At 36.2% G+C, this 25135-nt stretch overlaps 1 protein-coding gene across 1 annotated transcript in view; it reads left to right on the top strand.

Annotated features, from left to right (window-relative positions):
* LOC104994821 (chromosome unknown open reading frame, human C8orf34) overlaps positions 1-25135 on the top strand; it is a gene marked incomplete at its 3' end in the record, with an annotated part of 362913 nt that overhangs the window by 262153 nt on the left and 75625 nt on the right. The window contains exons 11-12 of the mRNA XM_010848486.1: positions 736-821; positions 9638-9714. Of these exons, the coding sequence (XP_010846788.1) occupies positions 736-821; positions 9638-9714 (163 nt within the window). The remainder of the gene's footprint in view (positions 1-735; positions 822-9637; positions 9715-25135) is intronic.

Raw genomic sequence — 25135 nt, 5'->3', positions numbered from 1 at the left:
TTATTTGATAACTGTCCTCCAATGTTAGCAGAGCTTATTCTGTTTCCTTAGGTCAGAGTTCCCATGTTTATTGATGAGCTGTACCTCTTTTGATAGAGTGCTTTCACAGTATAACTAAGCCCAGACTAACCTCACTACAGAGGTGAGGATATAGAAGCTCAGAAATCTATTGTCATGAAAGTCCCTGTGCAATCTTCCTCTCCTGAAGAAGACCCAGTGTCTCTGAGAACCCTGGGCCATCCACGTATTGAATCTTCATGCCCCCTGATGAAACAGATTTTGACCTGCAGGCCTTTAAGCTCAGGTTTGATTGGTTTGGAAAACTGTATTTGATGAACCTCTGTGTAATCATGGAAACCTTCTCAGGCCCCTGGACCCAGAAGTCAGGCGAGCACACTATGTTGGATGCTTGCTTTTCTTCCACTCACTTCCCCATTGCAGTGTCCGTGAAAACATTTACTTGTAAATCTTCCTCAGGTTAAGAAGAAAAGCAGATTCTACCTAGACTAATCTTCCCATGGATACAGGAGAAAAGATGAAAGCCTTTTGCTTAAAGGTTAGAAAAGCAAAAAAACACTATATGACAAAGATTTCAGTAAAGCTTTATTTCTACTTGGAAGAAGCATGCCTGGTTTTAGAATTTAGAAGTTCATAGTCATGTTCCCAATAACATATAGCTCACATTTCACAAGTCAACATTACTGGAGGTTTCAATAACCATTTTTAATCATTTAGGCTTCAAGGAGACAACCTGGCAGAAAGGACAGAAGAGACTTCACAAATACTTCAATCTCCAGATGAAATAGTCCCAGAGTCTTTGGGTGAGTTTTAAATCCAACAAGATATACTGTGATTTTAGTGTCACTTAAAGATGTCTTTAAAAAGAAAATGAAACCAAGCATCTTTGCTTGCACCAAATCACCATAGCTGTCAGTCATCCGCCCACCACTCCTGCAGGTTTTAGGAAGCTAAGGGCAAAGGAGAAAAAGAAGTGTGAGAAGCAGCCTCTTAACTCCTGTGCTTGTTTAAGATACAGGGTGACCACATTTCTACTCTCAGAGTTTGTCACTAATTCCAGCTTGGTTTTGGAACTTACATCACCTACTCCCATTCTCATTTTGTGGATCCTTTCAGTCTTCTGGGCAGAAATGTCAATATCAGACTTGATTTACTTTCACCCCTCTCAGCCCTATATTAAATTGAACTCAAATTACGTCATTGTCACCAAGCCAGTCTCGTTTCCCCCAAGACTGCCTAGTCTACGCCTTTGTCCTTCTCCATTTAGTGTAAGAGCTCTATAAATAGATTTTCCTTGTACAATCTCACCCCATTTGGTTCATTATATTTCTAAAAATAAATTTTATTTATTTAAATAAAAAAAAATTATTTATTTTTGGTTCTATTTTCTATAGAACAAAATTCAAACTCCTTGGCTTAGCATATTAAGTTCATGCCAGGGCACTTCAAGATGTTTGCTGAATATATAAATAAGTACATGTAATGCCACTACAGTGGCATGTAAGGTATATCACTGCTTCATCGTTCATTGTTCTATCAGGAAGCAGTCCATACATTCAATTGTAATAATTAGAAGAGAAACTATGGGAAAACATTTTCCTTACACCTGGCTAGAGAAGGACATCTTAAACAAGATGCAAAAATTCCTAAACATTAAAAAAGCTCAATTATCGAGTGTTAAGAATTCTTATTCATCAAAAAATGGCAGGAAAAAAAGAGGTTGATAAGCTACAAAATAGGAAACTATATTTGTCACTGATCAAAGATTAATATTCAAAAAATGTAAAGTGTATCTATAATTCAATAAACAAAGGATCAGCAAACCAATAGAAAAATAAGCAATAGATATTTCACAGAAGAGGAAACACAAATGGCCAATGAGCATATGAAAAATATTTTACTCTAGTAACCAAGGAAAAGTAAGGCCCTTGAGAGATGCTGTTTTATGACTTTTTATGTGACACTGAGAAATTTGACAAAATTAAGTGCTGGTGAAGACCGAGACAAAAAGAGATTCATACAACAGCTGGGGCATAAACAATTTTGGAAATAGTTTTCCATTATCCTAAAATCTGAGTGAAGCCCAGAGACTTCACTTCTGGATAAATATGTTAGAAAGCACGTCTCATGTACCATGAAATGTAAGCAAATTTGTTAGTATGATGGTGGACAGGAAAATGGATAAACTGTGGAATTGTTATACTGTGGGAAACTGAATGCATGTCAGCTACACTCAGGATGGATGATATAAGTGGTATGCTGGTAAATGTTAACAACTGTCTGAAAATGAAAAGCCCTGGTTTGTACAGATTGCTGGTTTCCATGATATAAATATAATATAAATGCTGACTTCAAGCCACCCATCTGAAGTGGCATTTGGGCCTTCTAGTCTTATGTGAGTAGGTTGCAACTCACAACTGAATGAATCTTAAAAGCATCATATTTGTTAAAAATAAAAAATAAAACAAGGACTTGTAAAAATACATATCTCAATAAAATAAAATTTGTCTGTAAAAAAGCATAATATTGATTGAACAAAAGCAGTCATAGAATGTCATTTTTCTAAGGCTCAAAACTAGTAAGTCTAAGTAGTATATTCTTTAGGAAAACATACATCAAGTGGTAGAATTATATTGAAAGAAGGGAATGAAAAACTTGAAATGGTGGCTATTCTCGGGGGTAGGGGGATAAAAGAGATGGGATTAGGAAGGAAATCATAGGTATATGAAGGTTATTAGAAATGTTCTAATTCTTAAGTCAGGTGATGGATTTGGGGTGTTTGTTTTATCATTGTGCTTTGTAACTTATATATAGTATTTTGCATGTATATTTTAAATATACTTTTTATATGTCAAAGATTAAAAACATGTAAATCAATGTTAAAAAATAAGGTATCATAAGAACATAAACCAGGGCCAGTATAGCACAATACTAAAAAGAAGGTAATAGCTTCTACACATTCAGCTCTTTCCTAGTGCTGATAAGATGAAACACTCTCATGCCAGACATTAATTCTTGACAGTGAAAGGTATACACTGTGTCACTAACAACTTAGGGGCCCCACGCTGGCCATTAGTGGACACTCCATTCGTTTTTAGAGTCAACCTGGTTTCTCTTCTCTGCTCTTCTTACAAGTGTCCATTTACTTAAGCCATTCTTCTTTGACTCATAGAAATTTCTTTCTCTTCTCATCTGCCTATTCAGATCCTGTGTGCTAAGATGATGTCAAGTCTCTCTGAAGTCCAGTTCACAAGCAATGTTTTCTTCTTTTTTCTTTTTTTAATAGTGTACATATGTCAATCCCAATCTCGCAATTCATCCTATCCCCCTTTCCCCCTGATTATCCATACTTTGGTTCTTTACATCTATGTCTCTGTTTCTGCTTTGTAAATAAGATCGTCTATACCAATTTTTTCAGATTCCACATATATGGCATTAATATATGTTTTTCTAACTTACTTCATTCTGTATGACAGTCTCTATGTCCATCCATGTCTTAACCAATGACCCAATTTTGTTCCTTTTATAACTAATAGTCTATTGTATATATGATATATTTCACAACTTTATCCATTCCTCTGTCGATGGACATTTAGGTTGCTTCCATGTTGTAATTATAGAAGACATACAGTTGACAAACAGACACATGAAAAGATGTTCAGCATCACTAATTATTAGAGAAATGCAAATCAAAATTACAGTGAGGTATCATCTCGCAGTCAGAATGGCCATCGTCAAAAAATCTAAAAAAAATTGTACAAAAAATCTAAAAAAAATAAACAATAAATTCTGGAGAGGATGTGAAGAAAAAGGACTACTCTTGTACTGTTGATGGGAATGCAAATTGATACAATCACTATGGAGAACAGAATGGACGTTCCTTACAAAACTAAAAATAGAACTACCATGTGACCTAGCAATCCCACTACTGGGCAAAGACCCAGAGAAAATCATAGTTCAAAAAGACACATGTACCCCAATGTTTATTGCAACACTATTTACAATAGCCAGGACACGACAACAGCAAAACTTAAATGTTTTCCTGTTTCCAGCCTCTTATTGTTCTTGAATTACTTCTTGTGTGTTTGTTCTCTCATCAATTGGATTATATGCTTCTTGAGAGTTTCTTGTGTTCTCTATCATGCTCAATATAAAACTAGATACAAAACAGGTGTTAACTACTGGCCCATTATATATGTATATGCACACATGTATATATAGATATGGAGAAGGAAATGGCAACCCACTTCAGTATTCTTGCCTGGAAAATTCCATGAACAGAGGAGCCTGGTGGGCCACAGTCCAGGGATTGCAAAGAGCTGGCCGACTGAGCGGCTGAGCACACACACACACACACATACACACACACACATACTTTTGAATTCTGTCAAAACTACTCCAATCCACTGATCTACAGATAATATATCCTTCAACAATCACATTTACATTATAACTGAGGATTGTTGGGATTTAAATTTTTTAGAAAATTAAACAAGGAAATCAGTAATATGTTGATTATAGTTACTTGCATTCACTGGGGAAAAAAGGTATTCATTAAGCTTAAGCTCCTTTCTTGAACTTCTTATATCCTGCATTCTTCACATTCAGATGTTAGAGACCTAATCAACAAATTCCAAAATATGCTGTCTGGTTCAGTACATTCTTTTCTACTTAAGTTATTCAGATCGCTAGATCCAAAGTGCTAATGTGATTTTTATGTCAACTATGCATCCCCATTGAACTTGGCTCAATAAACAAATATTTCTATGAGCAGGTGTAACTTTGTGCTTTAAACAAACCTGTTGTGACACAAACAGCAAAAGTATAAATAATGACAGGAAGTCATTAAATGAAGTTAAACATCATTGACAAACCCTACAGATCTCTAGGTTCTTACTGGCAGGCCCCATCGACCACAGAGGCTAAGTTTCAACTGCAAGTGGTGCCAGAGACTATTAGATTTTGACAAAATTACTTTATCTTTCTGTTCTTCAGTTTCTTCTCTCAAATGAGGAGATAAACTAACATTTAACAAATTTAGAGACTCGTTTTCCTTTCTATGTGATTCAAAAAAGCTCAAAAAATTTATAGCTTGTATTTTGAAAATCATTTATATTAATACTTAGAAAAAAATGCTCTGGAATAGACATCATTTTCCTTTCCATGTGATTCAGAAAAGCTCAAAAAATTCATAGCTTGTATTTTGAAAATCGTTTAAATTAATACTTAGAAAAAAATTGCTCTGGAGTTGACAGAGCAACATAGTTTACACATATGTGCCCGCCAATAGTTGGTAATAAGCAGTGTACTCAGAGCACTTTAAAAATGAAGTGCACCTCTCCAAGCATTCAACACTAAGGTGTTTTTTATTTTTTTTTTGAATTAGAGTATAGTTGGTTTTTAATGTTGTGTTAGTTTCTGCTGTACAGCAGAATGAATCAGTTATATGTATGTACACATATTTCCCCTCTTTTTGGATTTCCTTCTTGTTTAGATCACCACAGAACATTGAGTAGAGTTCCCTGTTCTATACAGTAGGTTCCCATTGGTTATCTATTTTATACATAGTATCAATAGTGTGTATATGTCAATCCAGTCTCCCAGTTCATCCCACGCCACCTTAACCTGCACAGGTGTCCATACATTTGTTCTCTACGTCTGTGTCTCTATTTCTGCCTCACAAATAAGATCAGCTGTACCGTTTTTCTAGATCCTATGTATATGTGTTAATATACAAAGTTTGTTTTTCTCCTTCTGACTTACTTCCCTCTGTATGACAGTCTCTAGGTTCATCCTGTTTTCACAATATTTATTGTTCCAAGTAGCTTATTATACTGCTATTCTATCACTAGATTTGGGTTATTTAGAAGGATCCTTTCTACTTAGCAAGTATAAATATGGTTGGATATGTAAATATGGTCAGATATGTAAATATGATGGATATGTAAATTTTCGAATATTCTGGCGCACTTCACACCTCACCACACTGTAGATCTCACTAGATGTGGCAACAATAACCAGGAAGAATTGAACTAAAACAAGAACAGAACAAAATGTAAAACCATTGCCAAGCCTTTTACAAATGTTAATTTTTATTAAAAAAAAAAATCCATACTGTGTGAATGTGTTCAAGTAAACTCCAAGAGAGAGAGCCATAGAAGATTATCTTGCTCAAATTGTTTTTTTTTTTTTTTCAAAATTTTATACTGATCATTTTATTTCTTTTTGTATACAGTGAAACCTTAAAAGCAATGGTGAATAAGAATGGCGGTGGCATACACCCTCTGTTGTTCCTAATCTAGGTTTTACCTCTAAATAACAAAAAATTTTCCTTTACATTGTCTTCTATTAACTTGATAATCTTATCTTCCACATTTATTTCTCTGATTCATTTTGAGTCTGTCATTGTATTTGAGGTTAAATAGAGATCATATTTTATTTTTATTTGTAGAGTGAGTCAACACCATCTCTATATTGTCTGTTCTTTCAACATAAATTTGAGGTACTGTTTTATCAAAAACTAAGCTCTTATGGGTTTGGACCTAAAAATTCTATTCTGCCCATTGAACTATTTGTCCATTATTGAGTTGTACCATGGTTTTTTTGTTGTTGTTGTTTTAGCGAATCTTCATATTCTTTTTTTTAAAAATAATTTATTTATTTTAATTGGAGGCTAATTACTTTACAATATTGTAGTGGTTTTTGCCATACATTGACATGAATCAGCCATGGGTGTACATGTGTTGTTCCCCATCCTGAACCCCCCTCCCACCTCCCTCCCTATCCCATCCCTCAGGGTCATCCCAGTGCATCAGCCCTGAGCACCCTGTCTCATGCATCAAACCTGGACTGGCGATCTATTTCACATATGATAATATACATGTTTCAATGCTATTCTCTCAAATCATCCTACCCTCGCCTTCTCCCACAGAGTCCAAAAGTCTGTCCTTTACATCTGTGTCTCTTTTGCTGTCTCACATATAGGGTCATCGTTCTAAATTCCATATATATGTGTTAGTATACTGTATTGGTGTTTTTCTTTTTGACTTACTTCACTCTGTATAATAGGCTCCAGTTTCCCCCACCTCATTAGAACTGATTCAAATGCATTCTTTTTAATGGCTGAGTAATACTCCATTGTGTATATGTACCACAGCTTTCTTATCCATCCGTCTACCGATGGACATCTAGGTTGCTTCCATATCCTGGCTATTGTAAACTGCTGCGATGAACACTGGGGTACATGTGTCTCTTTCAATTCTGGTTTCCTCGGTGTGTATGCCCAGCAGTGGGATTGTTGGGTCATAAGGCAGTTCTGTTTCCAGTTTTTTAAAGAATTTCCACACTGTTCTCCATAGTGGCTGTACTAGTTTGCTTTCCCACCAACAGTGTAAGAGGGTTCCCTTTTCTCTGCACCCTCTCCAGCATTTATTGTTTGTAGACTTTTTGATAGCAGCCATTCTGACTTGGCATGAGATGGTATCTCATTGTGGTTTTGATTTGCATTTCTCTGATAAAGAGTGATGTTGAGCATCTTTTCATGTGTTTTGTTAGCCATCTGTATGTCTTCTTTGGAGAAATGTCTGTTTAGTTCTTTGGCCCATTTTTTGATTAGGTCGTTTATTTTTCTGGAATTGTTGCTCAACTTGTTTTAACAGCTCCTAGTTAAAAGCCTGGCATATAGTATTTCCAACTATAAAAATCCTAGCAAATCCACGAGAGTGAGTTTTCTTCTGTAAATGTAATAATTTGCTTTATGATGTAGGGTCGGACATTTTAATATTATTGTCAATATTCCACACAAATAGCAATTTCAACATATAATAAAATGGAAAAAATACCGAATGAATACTAAAATTATAGTAATATTTGATCACAGTTCAGCAGAATATAATTCAGTCTTGGGGGACTTAAATTATACTAATTTATGCATTCTAAAGTAAAGAATCTATCTATTGTCACATTTATGATGGGGTTTTAATAGATATGGATTCAAGTTCCCTTTATTCGTGGATTAATATTTTTAATGTGGTACAATTCTCATCATTTATCCTGATTTTTTTTGCTTGAATATAAAATTCTGAATTATTGGAGCTAGAGCTCCATGATTTAACAATTGTGATTATAGATTTGTACTAAGCTTTCCATTGTCTCTATGGTCTTGACTGGCCATTAAGGACTCAGAGGATTTAAGGCTCTGATTTTCTTCTCAGAGCACACATTTTATGAAACAAACAAAAAAAAATCTGTCTCCACTTGTGTGTGTGAATGTGAAGGAAGGCCTTCTTTAAGGATGCATATGGCTCTTTAAAATATAAATAAATATAATCAATCAATGGTTAAAGCTTCCGGTGATTTAAAATACCCTCCTTATAACTGATTTTTTTATTTGAATGGAAGGTATTAAAACACAAGCTATTTCTAGATGCTCTATGTATCTATCTCTATTGAAGAATTCTCTAGAACCTGTAGAAATCTTCGTTGTTATAATTAATTTAATTTAGCAGACATATGGAAAAGTTTACCATCTTTTTATTCACATATTTGAAAGTCATTACATACCCTATCATCAATCTAGTCAAGCAAATAATATCAACTTGTTCCTTGATACATTAAAATGGAATACTAACCGTCATTTAATAATAAGTACTCTTCTCCCAGGTAGTGGTAGTGGTAAAGAACCCGCCTGACAGTTCAGGTGATGAAAGAGACATGGGTTCAGACTCTGAGTTGGGAAGATCCCCTGGAGGTGTACATGGCAATCCGCTCCAGTGTTCTTGCATGGAGAATCCCACAGACAGAGTCTGGTGGGCTGCAGTCCATGGAGTCACAAAGAATTGGACGGGACTTAGCAATGAAATAACAACAACAACAACCTTTCTCCCAACTTTTCAGAACTGTTCATCCTGTTTAAAAAAGAGAATACAAATTGGAATTTAAATACTGTGGCCCCTCAATAAAAGAAAAAAAAAACAGTTGATGGAAAAAGCAAATAAAAATTACAAGACAGAAAAAGAACATTAAATTCCAACAATTAACTAAATAATATGCCAAAAGAAGAGTTGATCTGACTAAGATGACTGCAGCTCTTGCACAGTCCTGACTTCATTGCACCCTTTTAAATGGGCTTCCCAGGTGGCACTAGTGGTAAAGAACCCGCCTGCCAATGCAGAGATGTAAGAGACGTGGGTTCGATCCCTGGGTCAGGAAGATCCCTGGAGAAGAAAATGGTGACCCACAGTATTCTTGCCTGGAGAATCCCGTGGACAGAGGAACCTGGCAGACTACAGTCCATAGGGTTGCAAAAAGTTGGACACGACTGAAGCGACTGAGCATGCAAGCATGCAAATTAGAAATGCTAAAGGTTTGCATACATTGTACGCTAAATAAAAAACACTCTACACACTATTTTAAATCTCAAATACTATGATTTTTCAACATCCTGTTCAGTTACTTTCATATCCTTCTCATGATAAGTTTATATATCTGAGAGTTTATGATTTACATATAAAAATTGTATCATATATTAACATATATCAGATAAGTTCATATATTAAGCAATATGTGACTCCAACTTACTCTTTTTTTTCTAACTTATTCATTCTTTTTGTGAAAATAGATTCTTTACCTGGGACTGAAGAAGCACTAATGGAAGAGGGTGAAGAATTTGAGAAAGCATCTAAATTAACAGGACCTGTAAGTATATTCATTGACTTAATTTTATCTCTAAAACTAATGTATATCCCTAACAGGAACATATAAAAGGGATAGAAAGGAATAGGAAGCAATGTCACTTAAAGAATATGTTAAAATGTGCATCTACATAGCCCACATAGTCATGGAGATGCTCCTTTAAGTAGGTGGTCAGCTTGATTACAGGTACACAGCAAAGCTACAAAGTTGCACTGAGCTCTTTCAGCAATTGGAGAAGAGTTGAATAAGGCGGAGGGGGGAACCTAAGTCCTGGTATTATTAACTGCTTGGTTGTGCACATGAACATTCTAAAAGACTATGAGCTGCCATCTCAAACTTCAATAAATCAACCCACTCCAGTACTCTTGCCTGGAAAATCCCATGGACGGAGGAGCCTGGTAGGCTGCAGTCCATGGGGTTGCAGAGAGTTGGACACGACTGAGCGACTTCACTTTCACTTTTCATTTTCATGCATTGGAGAAGGAAATGGCAACCCATTCCAGCGTTCTTGCCTGGAGAATCCCAGGGACGGGGGAGCCTGGTGGGCTGCCGTCTATGGGGTTGCACAGAGTTGGGCACGACTGAAGCGACTTAGCAGCAGCAACAGCATATCATGATAGAAAAATAAATGTTTTGCATATCCTGGAAGTTTACATATACCTTAAAGTGAAAGTCGCTCAGTCGTGTCCAACTCTCTGCAACCCCATGGACTCTACAGTCCATGGAATTCTCCAGGTCAGAATACTGGAGTGGGTAGCCTTTCCCTTCTCTAGGGGGTCTTCCCAACCCAGGGGTTGAACCCAGGTTTCCCAAATTGCAGGCAAATTCTTTAACAGTTGAGCCACAAAGGAAGCCCAAGAACCGGAGTGGGTAGCCTATCACTTCTCCAAGGGATCTTTCTGAATGCAGGGGGATTCTTTTTCAACTGAGCTATCAGGGAAGCCCAGGTATAATTTAAGCATGATATTAGTTGTGAAGTCCTTCTGATATTTTGATTAAACTATATCTCTTCCACAAAGTACATTGGGAGGTAACCATTCAGTTCAGTTCAGTCGCTCAGTCATGTCCAACTCTTTGCAACCCATTGACTGCAGCACATCAGGCTTCCCTGTCCATCACCATCTCCTGGAGCTTGCCCAAACTCATGTCCATTGAGTCAGTGATGCCATCTAACCATCTCATCCTCTGTTGTCCTCTTATCCTCCCGCCTGCAATCTTTCCCAGCATCAGAGTCTTTTCTAATGAGTCAGTTCTTCGCATCAGGTAGCCAAACTATTGGAGTTTCAGATACAGCATCAGTCCTTCCAATGAATATTCAGTATTGATTTTCTTTAGGATTGACTGGTTGGATCTCCTTGCAGTCCAAGGGACTCTCAAGAGTCTCCACCAAAACACAGTTCAAAAGCATCAATTCTTCGGCACTCAGCTTTTTTATGGTCCAAGTCTCACATCCTTATGACTACTGGAAAAAACATAACTTTGACTAGATGGACCTTTGTCAGCAAAGTGATATCTCTGCTTTTTAATATGCTGTGTAGGTTAGTCATAGCTTTTCTTCCAAGGAGCAAGCATCTTTTAATTTCATGGTTGTAGTCACCATCTGCAATGATTTTGGAGCCCAAGAAAATAAAGTCTATCACTGTTTCCATTGTTTCTCCATCTATTTGCCATGGAGTGATGGGACCAGATGCCGTGAACTTTGTGTTTTGAATGTTGAGTTTAAGCCAGCTTTTTCACTCTCCTCTTTCACCCTCATCAAGAGGCTCTTTAGTTCCTCTTTACTTTCTGCCATAATGATGGTGTCATCTGCATATCTGAGGTTATTGATGTTTCTCCTGGCAATCTTGATTCCAGCTTGTGCTTCATCCAGCCTGCCATTTTGCATGAGGTACCCTGCATATAAGTTAAATAAGCAGGGTAACAATATACAGACTTGATGTACTCCTTTCCCAACTTGGAACCAGTCTGTTGTTCTATGTCTGATTCTAACTGTTGCTTCTTGACCTGCATACAGATTTCTCAGGAGGCAGGTAAGGTGGTCTGGGCTTTGGCATAATCTATAAAGCAGAAGATTTTTTTGGAGAATTTTCTTGCTTTTTCTGTGATTCAACAGATGTTGGCAGTTTGATCTCTAGTTCCTCTGCCTTTTATAAATCCAGCTTGAACATCTGGAAGTTCATGATTCATGTACTGTTCAAGCCTGGCTTGGAGAATTTTGAGCATTATTTTGCTAGCATGTGAAATGAGGGCAACTGTGCGGTAGTTTTAACATTCTTTGGCATTTCCTTTCTTTGGAATTGGAATGAAAACTGACCTTTTCCAGTCCTGTGGCCACTGCTGAGTTTTCCCAAATTTGCTGGCATATTGAGTGCAGCACTTTCACAGCATCATCTTTTAGGATTTGAAATAGCTCAACTGGAATTTTAATACCTCCACTAGCTTTGTTCGTCGTGATGACTCCTAAGGCCTACTTGACTCGCATTCCAGGATATCTGGCTCTAGGTGAATGATTACACCATCGTGGTTGTCTGGGTTATGGAGATCTTTTTTGTAGTTCTTCTGTGTATTCTTGCCACCTCTTCTTAATATATTCTGCTTCTGTTAGGCCCGTACCATTTCTGTCCTTTACTGTGCTCATCTTTGCATGAAATGTTCCCTTGGTATCTCTAATTTTCTTGAAGAGATCTCTAATCTTTCCCATTCTATTCTTTTCCTCTATTTATTTGCATTGATCACTGAGGAAGGCTTTCTTATCTCTCCTTGCTGTTCTTTGGAACTCTGCATATAGATGGGTGTATCTTTCCTTTTCTCCTTTGCCTTTAGCTTCTTTTCTTTTCTCAGCTATTTGTAAGACCTCCTCAGACAACCATTTTGCCTTTATGCATTTCTTTTTCTTGGGGATGGTCTTGATCACTGCCTCCTGTACAATGTCATGATCCTCTGTCCATAGTTCTTCAGGCACTCTATCAGATCTAATCCCTTGAATCTGTTTGTCACTTCTACTGTATAATCATAAGAGATTTGATTTAGGTCATACCTGAATGGTCTAGTGGTTTTTCCTACTCTCTTCAATTTATGTGTGAATTTAGCAAAAGGAAGTTCATGATCTGAGCCACAGTCAGCTCCCAGTCTTGTTTTGCCGACTGTATAGAGCTTCTCCATCTTTGGCTGCAAAGAATATAATCAATCTGATTTCAGTATTGACCATCCAGTGATGTCCATATCTTGTGTTGTTGGAAGAGGGTGTTTGCTGTGACCAGCGTGTTCTCTTGACAAAACTCTGTTAGCATTTACCCTGCTTCATTTTGTACTCCAAGGTGAAATTTGCCTGTTACTCCAGGTCTCAACTTCCTACTTTTGCATTACAGTCCCCTATGAAGAAAAGGACATCTTTTTTGGGTGTTAATTCTATAAGGTCTGTAGGTCTTCATAGAACCATTCAACTCCAGCTTCTTCAGCATTACTGGTCGGGGCATAGACTTGGATTACTGTTATGTTGTATGGTTTGCCTTGGAAATGAACAGAAATCATTATGTCATGTTTGAGCTGCGCTCAAGTACTGCATTTCAGACTCTTTTGTTAACTATGAGGGCTACTTCATTTCTTCTAAGGGATTCTTGCCCATATTAGTAGATATAATGGTCATCTGAATTAAATTTGCCCATTCTAGTCCATTTTAGTTCACTGATTCCTAAAATGTCAATGTTCACTCTTGCCATCTCCTGTTTGACCACTTCTAATTTACCTTGATTCATAGACCTAACATTCCAGGTTCCTATGCAATATTGCTCTTTACAGCCTCGGGGTTTACTTCCATCACCAGTCATATCCACATCTGGGCGTTGTTTTAGCTGTGGCTCCATCTCTTCATTTTTTCCTGGAGTTATTTCTCCACTCTTCTCCCATGGTTACTCCCAGGTAACCATTAGGTTCAAGATTTTCAGTGCAATTTAATGGTACAACGTTTGTTGTTGTTGTTCAGTTACTAAGTCGAGTCTGTTTGTGATCCCATGGACTGCAACATACCTGGCCTCTCTGTCCTTTACTATCTCCTAGAGTTTGCTCAAACTCATGTCCAGTGAGCTGATGGTTGGTCCATCCAACCATCTCATCCTCTATCACCTCCTTCTCTTCCTGCCCTGAATCTTTCCCAGCATCAGGGTCTTTTCCAATGTCAGCTCTTCACATCAGGTGGCCAAATATTATTGGAGCTTCAGCTTAAGCATCAGTCCTTCCAGTGAATATTCAGGGTTGATTTCCTTTAGGATTGACTGGTTTGATCTCCTTGTAGTCCAAGGGACTCTCAAGAGTCTTATCCAGCACCACAATTTGAAAGCATCAATTATTTGGTACTCAGCCTTCTTTATAGTCCAACTTTCTCATCTGTACATAACTACTGAAAAAACCATAGCTTCGACTATCTGGACTTTTGTCAGCAAAATGATGGCTCTGTTTTTTAAATGCTGTCTAGGTTTGTCATAGCCTTTCTTCCAAGGATGAGGATCTTCACAAATATAGACACAGAAAAACTGAAATCTACATATATAGTCTAAATATAAAGTTTTTAAAGAAGTCTGAGTTGCTATAAAAATGGCTTTGCAATCTTGAATTATCCTAAACTTAGTATTTAGACTGGGTTAATATACTACAATGGCTTCCCTGGTGACTCAGCTGGTATAGAACCTGCCTGCCAATGCAGGAGATAGAAGATGCATTTTTGATCCCTGGGTTGGGAAGATTCCCTGGAGAAGGAAATGGCAGCCTGCTCCAGTATTCTTGCCTGGGAAATTCCACAGTATTCTCTGTGTTGGTTTGTTAGAGGTGCTTAAACAACAGAAATGTATTGTCTCATGATTCTGGAGGTGAAAGTGAGATCCAGGAGTGAGCAAAGTTGGTTTCTTCTGAGGCCTCTCTCCTTAGCTTGCAGACGGTGCCTTCTCCCTATGTTTTCACATGGTCTTCCCTCTGTACATGGCTGTGTCTTAATCTCTTCTCATAAATACACCAGTCATTTTGGGTCAGGACCCATTTCAGCGATCTCATCTGGCTTAATTACCTCACAAATAGAGTCACATTCTGAAGAACTAAAGCTTAGAACTTCAACATTTGAATTGTGGGAGGGACACAGTTCAGTCCATAACATTCTCTGATGAGATTGCATTATTTGGAACATTATTTGGGTCACAAGACTTGGTTGAATCCATTTTTCAATGGATTTCATAATAAAATTATTGTAAAAATTTTGATGAAATTAATGTATCTTTTTTCATATGTTGGCTTTTCATGGAAGTTTCCCAGACCTTGTTTAAAATCTCTAATTTCTCTGTTATTGTATATAGTACTTATCACCTTCTCTTACATTGTATGATTTACTTGTTTCATTTATTGTCTGATTTAAGGTCTATCTTGACAAAGTTTTTGGGCATTTTTCTCTTCTATATTCTTAGAGGAGTGCCTATATATAGTAGGCACTATTATACAACATAGTAGCTATGTGTTGATTAAATAAAATTATTAGGCAATAATTTCTTACCATGAGATGAAAAATATCGTATTTTCACTTATTATGAAATAGTAGAACCTTAGAAATAGAAAGCACCATGGTGGCCATCTAGTTCAAGATTTATGATGCCCATCTAGTTCAAGAGTGTTAGTCGCTCAGTCATGTCCGACTCTTTGCAATCCCATGGACTGTAGCTTGCCAGGCTCCTCTGCCCATGAAATTTTCCAGGCAAGAGTACTGAAGTGGGTTGCCATCCCCTTCTCCAGGGGATCTTCCTGACCCAGAAAACGAACCTAGATCTCCTGCATTGCAGGCAGATGCTTTACCATCTGAGTCACCAGGGAAACCCCCAGTTCAAGATTTTCTCCCCCTTATCTCAGGATTCTGACCTGCTACACCACTTTTATCCAATTCAAGAACATCCATTTTATAGGTAAGGAAACAGAAAGAGAAGTTTAGTAACTGGATCAAGATCTCAAAGCTGAAAGAAGCAGTGAGGTCAGGAGTTGAGCACTGGTCAGTTTCCCTTCTACTGCACATTCTTGATATTTCTAGTGCCTTCCTATTTCTTTTAGAAACAGATTATTTCTATTTGTTAGACTTTTTCTTACATTGCTCACCATCACTTGTAACCATTGGTCTTCGTTCTACTCATGGAGTAACAGCCTGAGTCCAGTTCTTCTTCTGCTAAACTCATCTCTAGATAGTAAAAGCTGTTGTCATGTCCCAACTGAGACTTTTTTTTCCAGCCCCAAACAATCTGTTCTTTTAACCAGTTCTTATTGTGTAGTTCAGTTCTTCTGGATGCTTTCTCTGAACACATTCTTGTTTTTCAAGTCCCCTGTAAAGTGTGGATCATGCCAGAACTAAACCAAAGGTTTCAAATAATGTTCCCACATCAGAGACTATAATGGAGTATATATTGATACAAATATTATATTTGGATTCTAATCCAGGTCTGTGTTAACTTTTTAAAAGGGATTTTCTGACATTTATAAACTTCAGCATGTTTTCATAATCTCATGATGATAAAAGCATGTCATCATTGAGTTTGGGATAGTCTGTCATTTATCACTTTTTGCAAAGATTTGTTTTATCATCTGTGAATTCCAGCACAGCCTTTCTCATCTCTCAAAGGATACAGTTAGATTCTTTTTCTAGTATCAAGATTTATCCTGTCCATAGTATTTGGCTTATTTAATAGTACCTAATAACCCAAAGAAGAAAAAATAATAGTTTTTTGGTCAAACTTATGAGTGATTTCACACTGACCTTCAGAAAGTTTTGCCTTCTTTTCACGGTGCTCACTAGTGTTTTTCTAATGCCGAAATTTGTTCTAAGTCAATTTAACACATTCACTTTATTTTGAATTTTTAAAAATTCTGTAATTCCATTTACAGTCAAATGTAAACTTAACCATCTAATTTGGGGGAGAAGTGTGTGGAATATACACAATAGTGGATAAATTAACAGTAGGACCTCAAATATAGTTTCTAGATGGTAGTTGCTTTTATTATAAAAAAACATGGATTAAAAAATTATGTTACATTAAAAATGGAAATTCCCTAAATAATATTTCTTACAATTGTATTTTTGGTAAACAAGAAGAAAATTTTGGCTTTATCTAAATATTAATGGAGAATTGACACAAAACAGAACTTTTTCCCCCTTTATTACTGTAAGAAATACAAAATACTTCAAAGAAAATTTTGAGTCATTTCCTGCAAAAATATAAACATGCCACAAATGTTGAAAACCATTTAGACTTGTTTCAACACATGCTGTCTCTATTTGCTAACTTTCCATGTTGGGTATTGGATATTAATAAGTGGGTAACAGACTCTTGGAAACTTTTTTCCCCAGTGGCTTAACCTGCGTTTAAAATATGTTGTGAATATTTGAGTGAGGTAAAAGCAACATTTAGATTTACATTTTTATCCTCCCCAAATAAGCAGATCATTCTTATGGAATTTCCCTCTCCCCCTCCTTCTGTGTTCTGGAATGTCTCCACATATCAACATCTTGTGAAGATTAAAGCTGGATTTGTCAAATAAATCTGTTCATTAAAATTGAAACAACAAAAAACGAAGCCTTAGGAAGAAAATACAAAGCAGCAGATACCTTTTGGTTGACTTTTTTGTGCATAAAATAGAGTACATAAAATTTTAAAATCAGTGATCCATGAAGACTTATTATCAATGAGTTTTAAATTTCACAGTTCATATAGTTGCTCCCTCTCCCTTTTGAGGTTTCCCTGGAAACATTTACTTTATTCAAATCTTATCTTTTCAACCTTATCTTTGCAAGTTCACTCCTGCAATCTTTTTTTTTTTAAACTTAATTTTTATTGGGGTATAGTTGCTTTACCATGTTTCATAGTTTCTGCTGTACAGCGAAGTGATTCAGCTATGTGTTTACATATATCCCTTCTATAGTTCCTATTGTTTGTCTTCAAAATTCTATTTTGTTTTGAAAGTATTAAACAAGCATGTGAGCATAATAGGAAGATGAAAAGATAATTAAGACAGACATTTGGCATTCAGTATTTTACTGATTGTTTTTCTTTTTCCTTTGTAAGTATCTTATTTATTGCATTAATTGGTCAATACTGATCAGCCCTTCATAAGCTTACTCTTTATTAGACTTTATGTAACTAGTCATTCATCATTTCTTAAAGTAGAAGAATAATTAATAGAAAGGCTCCTGTAGAGTTACTGAAAGTTGTATTTTTAGTATATTTTCCTTCTGAAGAGTCTTATCTGTTTGAGGAGATAGGTAAAACTAAGTAGAATTATGGTAGTAATAATAATAATATCACCTATTTGTATAGCACTTTCTTATTGTTAAGCATTTTCACATACTTAATATCCTCTCTGAATTTTGCAAGTCCTGTGACTTATCACTTAGGTTTGACATCCCTTCTGTGATACGCTCAAATTTCCCAGTGCCCAAACTCTCACAGTACTTTTAGGGTCCATACAGTTTTTAAGGCACAGGAGCCACTATTAAATAGCACATGTAATGTAGAAAGAATAAAATTAGAACACTGAAAGTGTTAATCGCTCATTGGTGTCCAACTCTTCACAACCCCGTGGACTGTAGCCCACCAGGCTCCTCTGTCCATGGGATTTCCCAGACAAGGATACTAAAGTGAGTAGCCATTCGCTTCTCCAGGGGATCTTCCCAACCCAAGGATCGAACCCAGATCTCCCACATTGCAGGCAGATTCTTTACCATCTGAGCCACCAGGGAAGCCCCCACTATCAATACCCAATATTAAAGATAGGATTATTCATTAGATTGAAGGTGAAAAAGTGATTTGAGGAACTAAATCTTAAGACAAATTTCTATGAAAGCAAAGGATCATTAAATTTGGAGCATAAAAGACTAATCTTGTTTGGATCCTTGACAGGTGAAGGAGTACGAGAAACCAGAGCAGCCTGACAAGAAGGGAATCTTAAAATTCAGAGGGTACTCGAAGGAAAACAAAGAGGAAAATAATACATGTAGCAGAAAATATTTCTTTGGCAAACTTGATACAGAAGTTAGACTCAAGTGATTACAGAATCATCTTAATAAAGTAGATGTATACTTAGTTGGATTAGAGGTGAAATCTGATTACTTTTAGGCTTGACTTGACAATATTAAGTGTGCTTTCTGGATTAGTAAATAAACCATTTTTTTAATTGATGTTCTAGGGACAAATAATGACTTCCCCCCCCCCCCACCTCTTTAATGACTCTATTTCTATTCTCAAGTAGCAAGGTGTGGACCTGATTGTCTGAAGTTGGAATTTCCCAGACATATATTATTTTCTCAAGATTCCATGAATATGAACTTAAAAAAAGAGTAAATTGGGGTTAGATACAATATTCTTTTGATAACAACTGTCATTGGAAAACATGAAGATAAAGAAACATTTATGTGCATGTCTCCAGTAATGCATACAGCTGATATGCAAATTCAGAAAAGAGCTTTGATAAGAAAGACATTGTTTCTAAGGGAATTTATTTTTATTGTACAGAAGGTGAATAGATTTTGCTAATATTTAAAAGTTTTATTCAGCCAGTAAAGTAGATAGGTCAGCAAAGAGTTCCACTTGTATTTCTAGTCCCTGTCGGATTGTTAATAAGTACGGTGGAATCTTCTTATAACAAATCTTGGGTGCTCTTGGAATTGTGTTAAAAAAAAAAAAAGAATTCCACTACACTCAGTGATCACTTATTGCTGAGACAAGGAAAAATTTGCCATTCACTGAAATCATACTACTTAAAACAAATCTATTTGTTTATTTGGCTGTGTTGGGTCTTAATTGTGGCATGTAGAATCTTCGTTGCATCATGTGGGTTCTTTCATTGTGCACACGTACTCTTTAGTCGTAGCACATGGTCTGGCACACGGGCTTCATTTCCCCACAGCATATGGGATCTGACTTCCCTGACCAGAGATTGAACTCATGTCCCTTGCATTGCGAGATGAGACATCCACATATGACTTTTACAATATGTAGATTGCACAAATGCTTTGTATTTCTCTACTCTAGAAACCTGCATGAAGCCAAATAGTGTAGGTCCCCTTGGAGAGTCATTCCTTTTACACCATTTCTTCTCTCCCAGATCATTGCCTCTTCTCTCATAAAGCATACCATAAAGAGATCTATACACTTAAAAGATATAAAATTACCTATGTATAAAATAAATGAGGTATAGGATATATGGTACAGCACAGGGAATAGGGAATATATAGTCAATATTTTATCATAACTTTAAATGGAATACAACTTATGAAATATTAAATCACTGTGTTGTACTCCTGAAACTAACATAATATTCTAAATCAACTAAACTGTAGTAAAAATAAGATATAAAATTACCACTTAGACTTGACAAGCATAAAAACAATTGTTCACATAGCTTTCCAGTATAAGATATGGGTATAAATTTTTAGTGGACTTCTAGACAATTTCTTTCAGAGAATGCAATGGCAACCCACTCCAGTGTTCTTGCCTGGAGAATCCCAGGGACAGGGGAGCATAGTGGGCTGCCGTCTATGGGGTCGCACAGAATCGGACATGACTGAAGCGACTTAGCAGCAGCAGCAGCAGCAGACAATTTCTTTAACTATGAATTTTGATACTCCTACTTTCCACCTTTTTTCTCATTAGTGGTGTTCCTCCCTACAAACAACCCTTCCCTAATAAAAACTATGTTTCATCATCTTCACAACTTGACATTTTAAATGTTTTTAATAAGACATCTTCAAAATTCTTTTTCATACCCAAATATAATTTTATGATGAGTAAATTGTTACACATATTTTAGAGAGTTTGTGATTTACGTAAATTGATTTAAATAGCTGAACAGTGAACAAAATGTTGAAAGTATAAGTTAATGAACAAGCTCTAATTTTTTCTTGCGCTGTATGGCTAGCCTGTGCAAAATGGGAACACAGCATTTATGGAATTAAAATTAAATATATTTTAACTTGCACTCTTGCAAAATAAAGAAGGAAAGATTAATATTCATGATCATCTCACCAATAGAAATAATAAATTATGGTGGATTGTGTTTCTTGAAAAGCAATATTTACAAACTGCTGGCAGGTAATTGGAGTAGTGAATTGTCTGCTAATGAATAGAAATTAGTATGCATTTTGTTCCACCCTAAAGGTTTTTACTGTTTCATTTTCCCTCTACCCTATAGAATTTTCCATAGTTTTCATTACTCACAGATTTAGGAAACCAATAAACTGCTTAAAACCAAGTACTATAGTAGACAAGTTATCTAACCAAATTTTGGCATCTACTAAGATTTTTCCTTTTGACATTTTTAGGTCTGTTGATTACTAACACACTGAGGATGGAAATATTTGCCCAAACCTATACAAATATTACTTTTTAAAACTTCTATGATTTTTTAAAATGTAACTTCTAAATGTCACATTTTCCCTGGAAAAAATGACCTGAGATGATATGTATGATATAATGAGTGGTAAAACATTGATTATAGTTTTGTAATTAATCACTTTCTCTCCATAATTTCACTATTTATCCATTAGTAAAATTATGAAATTATTTCTTGGGGTCAGTTAAATTCTGCATTTTATTTTTAAGATAGTTGGGGAAGGAAGAATGACCTAATATGTACTCATGTATAATAAGTACAATTAATTTCTAAGAAAACAATGCTCAGGAAGATGTATAACAACATGGTATTAAAGACTTGAGATCCCAACTCAGAATGACTCCATTAATTCTTTTCTTTTTAATTATTTTATTTATTTGGAGGACAAGCACTTTGGTAACCCCAGCCACACATTGACACAGATCAGCCTCAGGCATACATGTTCCCCCCGTCCTGAAGCCCTCTCCCACCTCCCACCCCACCCCATCCTTCTGGGTTGTCCCAGAGCACCGGCTGTTTACAAGAACTAGGACATGGAAGCAACCTAGATATCCATCTGCAGATGAATGGATAAGGAAGTTATGGTACATTAATTCTTATAAATCGGATGGGCAGAAAAGAAAATGTATTTTGACATTTTCGGTATTTTCAAGTGATTGCTAATTCTCTATTAAAATGATTTCCAGGCCCTGCAAATTTCATTTGGTCAGTATATAAATATACTGAAGCAGAGGAAAAGCAATATGGATGTTTGTATAGTGAGGTAAAAACTTCATATTCTGATTATGAACTGTGCAGGGTGTGTGTCGAAATGGTCTCTTTGTATGTGAAGCACATGAAGTTAACGTTCAGTCCCTTAGTGAGGATGGAAAAACATTAAGATCCTCATAAAAAGGATTTTCCTTACATGTTCATCTTCTTCTTTGGCTATAAAATCTACATCAATTACATAAAAATGACTGGATACAAAGTGCTTTCCTAGAGATGCTTAAATATTTGTGGGCTTCTTTGCCCTCTCAACCGCATTAATTTAATCAAGATTTTTTTTTTAATTTATTATAAGATGTAGCCACATATAAAGTCAGAGTTTCAGGAGTTTGCTGACTCAAATGGAAAAAAATATAATATATTCCTGCTATTACATTGAACTATAATGTATATTAGAAGAGCATTAGAGAAAGAGATTATTTTAAGAGCTACGTTTGAAAGGATGTTGACTGTTGGGTCATACTGAATATCCATCCTTTAAGATATTGAACTCTTTTTTTCTCTTTTCCATGCATCACAGATTTTTAGAGAGATTTCCAAAAGTTAATAAAAGATTAACATCTATATCAATATTAGATTTGCAAAATATTTCAAAACTACAATTCAGTATAACTTCCTATTATCTATATTAAAGCTTTATTTCAAATTTGTTTGCTTTCAAATTATAATAGTATTTATATAAAATTTTTGGGAAAATTCAGTAAAGAATATAATTTAAAATCAGAAAAACCACAAGATAGATGAATTTTCATATTTAGTTTTGTTTTTCCAATATTTTATGCATATATATATATATCTATAAATATGTCATAACTTAAACTTTGAAAAATAGTCCATTAGCAACTTTGATTCTGTTTTTTCTTTACATATGATAATAATCTGACATAAAATTTTTTTAATGCCTTGTTTTAATACCCATATATTTTTGAAGACTTATCTGTTTTAGTATCTATTAGACCAAATATCTGGAGAAGGCGATGGCACCCCACACCAGTACTCTTGCCTGGAAAATCCCATGGACGGAGGAGCCTGGTAGGCTGCAGTCCATGGGGTCGCGAAGAGTCAGACACGACTGAGCGACTTCCCTTTCACTTTTCACTTTCATAGATTGGAGAAAGAAATGGCAACCCACTCCAGTGTTCTTGCCTGGAGAATCCCAGGGAAAGGGAGCCTGTTGGGCTGCCGTCTATGGGGTCGCACAGAGTCGGACACGACTGAAGCAACTTAGCAGCAGCAGCAGCAGACGAAATATCCTCTTACATTTTTAAAGTTTAAGACTTTAATTTTAGTGTCAAACCATATTTCAGAGTTGTTATATTTGAATCAATGTTAGGTGTTTTGGTTGGATAGTCTCAGTTAGTTCGTCCCAGGCTAATGGTTGTGAATTGGATGGTCATGAATTGGGAACAGGTGTGTTGGTATCCAGGCATTCCAGCTTTCCCATTAAATCCTCTGAGTCATATTCTGGTGCAAATAAGCAATTCCATGTCCTGCTGTGTGTTGTACAAATGTTATTTTCTGTGTTTGTTTTTATGTGAAAAAATATGGGAAACATTTAGATTTGGGGCTTAGAAGAAATGTTTTGGAGATAACTGCACAAAATCATCATTAGTTTTCTTTAGACTGGATTCCTAAAAAGATCAAAGAGTATAAACTATTCTTAAGTCCTTGATACATACCAGAGAAAGTTCATTTTTCCCTTTAACCAGGACTCTCCTAAACCTTTACTGGAATGAAATGTTCCCTTAAAATGTTTAAGTGAATACACAAAAATTGTACAAAAAAAAAATCTATCTTACTGGTAAATGTAATATGGAATATTTTTAGTGTTTAAAGTTGGGTTTCTTTATTAGTAAATTTCTTTGATTACTAATGAATAAATTTTACATAAACTTATTAGATATGTATTTTTATTTTTTATGAATTGCTTTTTCTTGCCATCAGTTATATTTATTTTGGGCTGTTTGTTTTCCTGTTGACTTATTAGTATTCATTATGCATAATGACTTGTTCTGTTTTATAGATGTAATTAGTCATTTTTATTTTACTTTATGTTGTTCATGATAGTTTTTTTTAATTACACTGAAGCTATGCTTTTCTCTTTCTGATTTCTTCCATTTTTTACACATTGTCTCCCCTCCCCAATATGAAATATTTACCTAAAAGTTGTCTACATATTCCCCTTAAATTCTGTAATCAGTTTTGAATCTATTTTGGTGGTTATTGTGAGATAGGAATGTAAGAATGTATTTAGAAATAAAATATGTAGTGTCATTTATTTTTGAGAACCCATCCTTTTCTTATTCTGAATTTTTCTTTTCATCTGAATAAGGTATAAAAATGTCATAATTAATACTTATTTAATACTAACTTTTGCTAGATAACTTATACACAGTATTCCTTGTTGTTTGCCTTTCGGTCTTAATTATTGCTGCGGCTGCTAAGTCGCCTCAGTCGTGTCCGACTCTGAGACCCCATAGATGGCAGCCCAACAGGCTCCCCTTCCTTGGGATTCTCCAGGCAAGAACACTGGAGTGAGTTGCCATTTCCTTCTCCAATCTATGAATGTGAAGGGTGAAAGGGAAGTCGCTCAGTCGTGTCTGACTCTTCGAGACCCCATGGACTGCAGCCTACCAGGCTCCTCCGTCCATGGGATTTTCAGGGAAGAGTACTGGAGTAGGGTGCCATCGCCTTCTCCGTCTTAATTATTAAATACTTAATTATTCAGTTCAGTTCAGTTCAGTCGCTCAGTCGTGTTGGACTCTTAGCAACCCCATGAATCGCAGCATGCCAGGCCTCCCTGTCCATCACCAACTCCCGGAGTTCACTCAGACTCACGTCCATCAAGTCAGAGATGCCATCCAGCCATCTCATCCTCTGTCGTCCCCTTCTCCTCCCGCCCCGAATCCCTACCAGCATCAGAGTCTTTTCCAATGAGTCAACTCTTCGCATGAGGTGGCCAAAGTACTGGAGTTTCAGCTTTAGCATCATTCCTTCCAAAGAAGTCCGAGGGCTGATCTCATTCAGAATGGACTGGTTGGATCTCCTTGCACTCCAAGAGCCTCTCAAGAGTCTTCTCCAACGCCACAGTTCAAAAGCATCAATTCTTCGGCGCTCAGCCTTCTTCACAGTCCAACTCTCACATCCATACATGACCACAGGAAAAACCATAGCCTTGACTAGACGGACCTTTGTTGGCAAAGTAATGTCTCTGCTTTTGAATATGCTATCTAGGTTGGTCATAACTTTT

The sequence above is a fragment of the Bison bison genome, unplaced genomic scaffold (genome assembly GCF_000754665.1).
Source record: "Bison bison bison isolate TAMUID 2011002044 unplaced genomic scaffold, Bison_UMD1.0 scf7180017864267, whole genome shotgun sequence".
Lineage (NCBI taxonomy): Eukaryota > Metazoa > Chordata > Mammalia > Artiodactyla > Bovidae > Bison > Bison bison.
This window is presented reverse-complemented; position numbering and strand designations above follow the sequence as displayed.